This window comes from Eulemur rufifrons, chromosome 6 (assembly GCF_041146395.1).
Source record: "Eulemur rufifrons isolate Redbay chromosome 6, OSU_ERuf_1, whole genome shotgun sequence".
In the NCBI taxonomy this organism is placed as follows: domain Eukaryota; kingdom Metazoa; phylum Chordata; class Mammalia; order Primates; family Lemuridae; genus Eulemur; species Eulemur rufifrons.
In genome coordinates, this window is record NC_090988.1 from 13,084,850 (window position 1) to 13,092,577 (window position 7,728).

Genomic DNA, 7,728 nt, shown 5'->3' on the forward strand with positions numbered 1-7,728 from the left:
ATCATCATTTTCTTTATTTACCTCAATAACTCAGTTATCTCTTAGCCATCAATTTGAGCCTAGCAATTTAAAGTAGTGGATGTTCTTTCTTCTCATTATTTCCCTTCTCCTTTGCTATCAATTATGGAAACTCTTAAAATCCAGGCCTAAATGCCTGAATAAGTGTTTTATCCCTATGGGTTTGGGCCCTTTTAGTGCCTTCTCCTCTCTAAAGAGGAGTTTATCGGACAACAGAGACTTTTTACTTTTAACTTTCTTTAAAAACGACTGGGAAGCAGCAGCGCTTGCCGTGTCGGAGCAGAAATTAAGGTCAAGAAACCCGGTAGGAGCAAGAAGCCTGTCGGCTTTGCTCTCCGTACGCTTGGCCGGGAGTATTCAGCACCGCGGACAGCTCCCCGCCCCGCCCCGCGCCCACCGCACCCTCCCCTCTCCCTCTGGCAGCCTCGTCATTGGCTCTCCCGGCTCCCCTCTCCAAGCTGCCAATTCTCCAGCACATAGACCCAACCTACCCGGGAGCTTGTCTTCTTGCCTCTCCAGCGCCCGGGGTAGCCCAGGCCGAGGAGAGAGCGGCAGAGATTCCAGCCTCGAAAGGTGGTTGCCGGCTTTCCACCAGGCTTGCTGAGACGCTGCCTGCTTCCTACACTTCGTCCACGGTCTTTGCCCTGTGGCAAGTGCTCCGCTCAAGATGAATCTGAACTTCACCTCTCCTCTACACCCAGCGTCTTCGCAGAGGCCCACATCCTTCTTCATCGAGGACATCCTGCTGCACAAGCCCAAGCCGCTGAGGGAGGTGGCCCCCGACCATTTTGCCAGCTCTCTGGCCTCTCGGGTGCCTCTGCTAGACTATGGCTACCCCCTCATGCCCACACCCACCCTCCTGGCTCCTCACGCCCACCACCCTCTGCATAAGGGAGACCACCATCACCCTTATTTCCTCACCACCTCGGGTAAGTAACAGGGGCCTCACGGTGTGGGCAGTGAGAGACTAGGTCTTCTAGTGCAGACCCTAGTCCTGTGATGGAGCTAAGGAAAGGCCAGAGCTGGCTCGGCCTGGCTTGGTAACCTCCTTCCCTAAGTGACAGTGGAAGATTAGGGATATATCTGAGAGCACATGGAGCTCCCTTGAGACATGCCAACCCACAGGGATAATTCATGATCCCTGTGCACTTTTTATAACGGAGGAGATGTACCTGGCCAAGAGGTACCTGCAGGCGAATGAGTTTGACAATAGTCTTAGTGGGCAATGCTCAGTCTCCCTACTCGTGATCTTCCTGGCCACTTTGGTCCATCTTTCAGTTTGCATTCTTCTCTGCCTCTCCCTGCTCAGAGGGAGACCGTTGACCATCCTGCTCCATGGAATGGAACTCAACTTTTGAGCTCAGACGCTTGAAATGCCCCTGCCAGTTCCGCTGTCCTCTTTCAAGTGCTGAGCATTTGCAGACCCTGCTGGGGGCACACAAGTGAACGAGGGTTGGGGTTCTCTGAGGAGGAAAGGTTTGGGCTGGCCGGAATAAGAGAGAAAGGGTAAGAAAAAGGAGGGAGGGACACAGCTTTTTAACTCTCTTCATCCCCAATATCTAGAATTTAACTCACAATCTCAGGTGGGGCTTCCCTTCCTGCCCCAGTTGCCAGAGTCGCCAGAACTGGGCGCTAAAGTATTTTGATTTCTCTGGCCTGGCAAAATGCTGGGATTAGCAAAGTCTGGTTGGGACAGGGAGGTGTGGAGGAATAACCAGATTCCTTTCTGCCTCCCTCCCAAAAGCCTCATGCACACTTTTTTCTCCAGCATTTTCATTCCAGATAGTGTAGAATCATTCCTTGAGTCCTGATTTGGAGTGCAGGTGGAAACAACCCTGGTCGGGGCAGAGGACTGGGGGAAGACAGGAGGCAGTTTGTGAAGTGTGAGCGCTGGAATCCAGAACAAAAGCTAAGAATGCTGGTGAAGCAGTGAAACCCAGACTCTGAGGCACTGGGTCGGAGAGGGAGTTACGAAGCCAGCTTCACCGCCCGGCTGGCGGCAGGATATTCTTGGCTGCAGCGGTGTTCCCTCCACATAGTAGTGGCCAAAGCCGGCCTTACCGAAACGTGTGTGTGTGTGTGTGTGTGTGTGTTTCCCCGCTGGAACTGGCAGATGCTGCGTGTGGCAGCTTCTGTGTGCTTGGTGCGTCTCAGATGCCAAATAAAGCCTGCGAGGATCAGGAAAGACAAGAAGTTTCCTCCGACCTGGCCAGGGAAAACCGCTTCAACCCTCTGCTTTGCTGGGCTTGGAGTCGGAGGGAAAGAATGAGAAAAAGAACGAGAACCACATTAGTGAGCGGGGGTCCCCAGAGTGGCCCTGAAGCTGACGCGAAAACGTGAGAGGCGGGAATTGCTCCTCTGTCCTCTCTCTGTAGCTTCTCTGGATAAGAGAGTTTCGCTCTGTTCCTTTTGGCCGCAGGCGGACGAGGGTAGCTCAAGAAAGAAAAGTGTTTTCTTAGTGAGGTTGGGAGGCAAGATATCCGCTCTTCTACTAGCCCCAGAATGGCACTGAGTATCATCAAGGGTCCTGGAGGATACAGGTGGGTGGTCGGGGGAGGACAGCTCCTGGAACATCTGACGTTTGCAGGAAAACTTCTCGAGGCACAACAGATTCCACAGAAGCCTCTCCAAGAAATTTTAAAAGGCCCTCGGATCTATTTTCCAATTTTCTTTCCGTTTTATTTACTGTTTATTGTTTGTATTTCTAGATGGCCTTCCAGCTAAAGATCTCCAAGCGCCATCCTTGCTGCTTTTCCACCCCCTGTCCTGGGATTCCTGGGAGAAGGGCTTGAGGGAGTTTGGGGCGAGCAGGAGCCTGGTGGAGGCAAGAGGCGGAGGGAGGCGCTGGGTACCAGGGGAGGGGAGCGGGGCGGAGGCTGTTCCCGGGTGATGCGGAATCTGCCCACTTGGTTGCTCTTCTCTCTGCAGGGATGCCGGTGCCCGCGCTGTTCCCGCACCCGCAGCACGCGGAGCTTCCGGGGAAGCACTGCCGCCGCCGCAAAGCTCGCACGGTTTTCTCTGACTCGCAGCTCTCGGGCCTGGAGAAGAGGTTCGAGATCCAGCGATACCTGTCCACGCCGGAGCGGGTGGAGCTGGCTACGGCCCTCAGCCTGTCCGAGACACAGGTGCGCAGGAGAGGGAAGCCCGGATCTCTGCTTTGTTCTTCCCTCGCCTGAACTCTCAATACCCTCGGGACCCATTGCGGAGTTCCACCTGTAGAAGTGACCATGCTCCCCCTTAGTCTAGGCTTTCCCCAAGATCCTTAGTAAAAGTACGGACACCGCAACCTCATGTCAGACTTACTCAAGCAGACTTAATGGAGCGGGGCCCTGGACATGAAGGAAAAACTCCTCCGGTGATTCCCATGGTCACCTCCAGTTTAGGAACTTATTTCCATGCCTTCCTTACTCCCCCACAGGCTAAGGACGTAACCGAGTCAGAGGTAAAATAGAATAATTCGATGGATTCTTGTCCTGAGAGAGGCCCACACAGGAGATTTTTTTTTTCTTATTTCAATCTCACCGGAGCAAATCTTCGTATGCACCTCCGCCCCACCCCACATATACACATATACTATGGTTTAAGTCTCCTCCCTATGCCCCTGTCCTGAGTGGAAGAATTTTTTTCATCTTCCTCCAGGCGCTGGTCACCTGCAACCTCAAAACCCCTTCCTCTACTCCTCCTCCCTCATGTTCTCTGTACCCGGGAAGGCGATTTGCTGTGAAATCATTAGCTTTGCCAGGTCTGGGGCTGATATATATATTTTTTTTCTCCGAGAAGAATCAGCAAGTTCAATTCTTATCTTTCTGTCCAGGAGTCTTGCTGGATCAGGTATTTAGATATCTCAGCAGAGGAACGTAAGTTGGGCATAAAGGAGGCTCGTCCACTTAGCACTTACTAGTCCTAATTCTAATTAATGACAGTACTGGCAATTACTAACCACACCATTTTGATCCTCACCATTATTTTGGGACAGTTACCCTTAGGAGCCCTGGGATGTTTGATTCTCATTCAACCTATTTGTGAGCACAGCTCTTTGGTAATGGATTGCGGCCCATTTTCCTAAACCCCAGCAATCGCTCAGATCTGGAGGAATGATATGATTTTATTTTTGTCTCCCCGAAATCAGGTGAAAACGTGGTTCCAGAACCGGCGGATGAAGCATAAAAAACAGCTGCGGAAAAGTCAAGACGAGCCTAAAGCACCAGACGGGCCCGAGAGCCCCGAGGGCAGCCCCCGCGGCTCAGAGGCCGCTGCTGCCGAGGCTCGGCTGAGCCTGCCCGCCGGCCCCTTCGTGCTAACCGAGCCAGAGGACGAGGTGGACATTGGGGACGAGGGGGAGCTCGGCTCCGGGCCGCACGTGCTCTGAGCCGCCAGGCAGGGGAGGGCTGGCGGGGGAGGAGACCGCGGGGCCCGGCGTGGTTCCCTCCGGGACGGGAAGACTCAGACTCCGGCCTCGGCCTCGAGGCGGGCTTGGCGATCAGCTCCTGGAAGACGAAACCCACTGTCAACCTCCAGCGGTGCGGAGCCAGCGCGGCCCTCGGCTCGGCCTCACGCCGTCCCCTCCCGCCCGCCCTGTCCCTGCCAAGGGAGAGCGTGCGCCTGGGTTCGCTCGTTCCCGCGTCCGGCATGGTCAGCGGTGGGGACCAGCCCAGTACCGCATCCCAAACTGAAAATTGGGCTCTCGGCTCTGTATTCGGTGGGGGACATTTTTCTCCGCCGCGATCACAGACCCGCTCCCCTCTCATCTCTCAGCCACTTGCCCCCAGCTCCGTTATACGGCTTCCGCGGCCTCCCCACGCGGACCTTTTGCCCCTCCTTGGGCAGTCGGATTGGCTACAGGCAAGGGACCAAGTGTCCGGGGGCTTCCGCGCTCTCCAGGGATCCAGGCAGAGCCATAGTTTGATCTTTCGAACGCCCAGGGCCAGGACAGACTCGTGCGCTGCTGGTCACTAACCTCCCACTCACTTCCGTCCCCCACTCCCCACGCTCCATCTCTGACTCAAGTACTAAGGCGACTCCCTCGTTTCTGGGCGGGACTTCCATCTTCTCCCACCCGTGTCCTCATCCAGAGCTCGCGGTCCTGCACCCTGGCACCCTTCCTGAGCTTGGCGCCGCAGGCGCGGACGCCCTTTACGCGCTCCCTCCCGGGTACCAAGTGGCGCCAGAGCGCGGCGGGCAACTAGGGCAGAGGAAACCCCCAGGGCAATTTCTGCTTCCCGAACTTGTTGCACTCTTGTCCCGAAACTCTTCCACGTCCCACAGGCTATCGATATTTTAACAGTGAGTTTTCTTCGGGTTGTGTGTGGAAATGCTCATTCTCAGCGCATTTTAGGGAATGTGGAGTTTTAGCGTAACGGGGTTTCCGGCGTGCACCTGTTTCAGGACTAGATGCGGCCGGGGTCGGGAGTGGGGTGGGGTCTGATTGGCTTTGCGCGTTACCCTTCTCCTTTTCCAACGGGAGGTCTCTTATTCTCTCACTGGGTTTGCGGTCTCTTTAGACAATAAAAGGCTCTAGGGCAAAACTGGGACCGATCACGCCTTTCCGGGAATTGTTTGTTACCGCGTCCGCCTACGCGCACGCCCCTCCCCTCCGCGCGAGGCAGTTTCCTATTCCCGGTGGAAATGAACTTGGCTAATAACCTTTCGTTAACAGATTCCTGTTTCCCTCACTCCGATTTTCCTGTTTCTAATCGTTTGATTAACGGTCTTGAGTTCCACTTACATGGAAAAGGTCTCCTAAAATGGTGTTTTATGACTCTGAAATGGTGAAGGAACAGAGATCTCTTGATATTTGGAGTTTCAAATTACAGTAACGAATCGTGTGACGACCCTACGTACCCAGTACACTTAGCAAATATAGCAGCCCTGCCAGAGGCGACCCCAGCTTCCGATCCTCCTTTCGTTTCTGCTGGTGTCTTTAGGCAAATGAGCCCAGAGAGGCTAGAAAACAGTGAGTAGATTACTGCTGGGTGGAACCCTGGCCTTGGGGTTCTAATGATTAATGATAATTATATAAACCACAGTGGTGTGAGCTTAGATTACGTTTAATTTTTTATTTTCTTATTTCTCCAATAAGGGGATGAATCCCGAAGGTCCTTAGAGGTCTAACTTCTATGATTCTATGAATGTAGCAGTGGGCTTTTTTTTTTTTTTTTTTTTTTCCTGCAATACACTTCTCGGGGAATCATTACCTGAGGCAAAGACAAGTGTCAGAGCCAGAGCTTTATCCAATCTGCATCATTTAGGAGACAAAACTATTGCTTTTAAAACATAGGCATTGTCTAGCCTTTTGGATTTTCCAAAGTGCTTTGTAATCAATCAATGATCCTGTGAGTCACAGATGACAAAGATTATTTTTCCCTTTCATAGATGAGGAAATCAAGGCTTGGCAAGACTGAATGATTTACACATGAAATCAAGGCTCCCTAACAGCCAAAGGACAAAAAATATGTTTTCTGACTCCTTGTTCACTTCTTTTCCTTTTTTCTGGTAAGAATGCATTGGTTGACATTTCGCCTCTATCACTTTATAAGAAGACCACTCTAGTTTCTTTAGCTTGTATAGATGTGGCTATTAAAACAAATCTAGGCTCAGATTTCTCCCCTCCCTCCCTGTTCAGATAATGACACTACTGTTGTTTTAAGGCAGATGTTTATGGCAAATGCTTTAATGAGACAAAAGACTTGGTTAGAGAAAAACAATTGATTTGTGAATGAGAATGTTCCTGGTAAGCTGGAAGGGAAAGTAGATACTCTATTACACAAGATTGTGGAGCCAAGGGAAAAATCAAATTCTTCTAATCCCAGGAAGAACAACTACTAAATTAGATTTGGGAAGAATCTTTAAAGTGAGTAGAAATACTGTGTATTTGGGGAAAAGTGTGTGTGTGTGTTTGTATGTGTGTTTAAATTAGATGGTGAACACAAACTCAAAAGTATCATGCATTTATGTTTTTCTCCTCCTGCCTTCACAACAAGATGCCAGGGCCTATTCTGAGTCTAGGAGGAGCAGATTCTGTGCATTTCATGACCTTTTGTCTTGAAAAAGCAGGTAAATAGGAAAGCTGTTAGTATAAGCACAACTCTACTTTGACTGAAGGCAAGGTGTGTTCTGGAGCCCTGGGAATACCTGGGTCTTTGATTCATGAGCATTACACATGGGAAGATGCTCATTCCCTCTCACCCTGGTCCTCCCTTTTGTGGCTGTTTCTTGTTGGATTAGATGGGAAGAGAAGTGGTCAGAATTGCGGCACCAGGCCCAGTATAGTATGCCTTTCTCATCAAAAAAGTCCTTGAAATTGGTGGCAAACAATCCAGTAGCAAAACTCTCCTAGTTTTTTTTTTTTATCTTTATTTTTATACAGTGAGTTAGTGATGGTTGTAGAGGATAGATACAATTTAGTCTCAATTTAATGTAACATGACAATTTTTGTTTTTGGTCTTTAATAGTGATCAAGGCTTCCATAGGCTGAAAAGGTATTTTGTCTGAATAACCTAGATTTTTGCCTCAACTCAGTTTCACTGGGTTGTGAAAATCTGACAAAACTGTGTTCATTATGATATATTAAAGAAAGACAAACATAGGTCTGATTTTGAAGAAGCAAGAACATCTTGAAACAGTCAAGGTGGGCAAGTCATCCCAGATCTAATCTCAAATATAATAAGTAATTTGTTCCATACTTGTGCTTAATGCTCTGTTTCTGATGGA

The 7,728-nt window shown here is 50.6% G+C and overlaps 1 protein-coding gene across 1 annotated transcript; it reads left to right on the forward strand.

Annotated features, from left to right (window-relative positions):
- Nucleotides 1-519: 519 nt before the first annotated feature.
- BSX (brain specific homeobox) lies at nucleotides 520-4,463 on the forward strand. The gene is made up of 3 exons (XM_069468799.1): nucleotides 520-947; nucleotides 2,947-3,143; nucleotides 4,148-4,463. Exons 1-3 carry the CDS (start codon nucleotides 686-688, stop codon nucleotides 4,385-4,387), a joined length of 699 nt encoding a protein of 232 aa, XP_069324900.1. The 5' UTR covers nucleotides 520-685; the 3' UTR covers nucleotides 4,388-4,463.
- The last annotated feature ends 3,265 nt before the right edge of the window (nucleotides 4,464-7,728 follow it).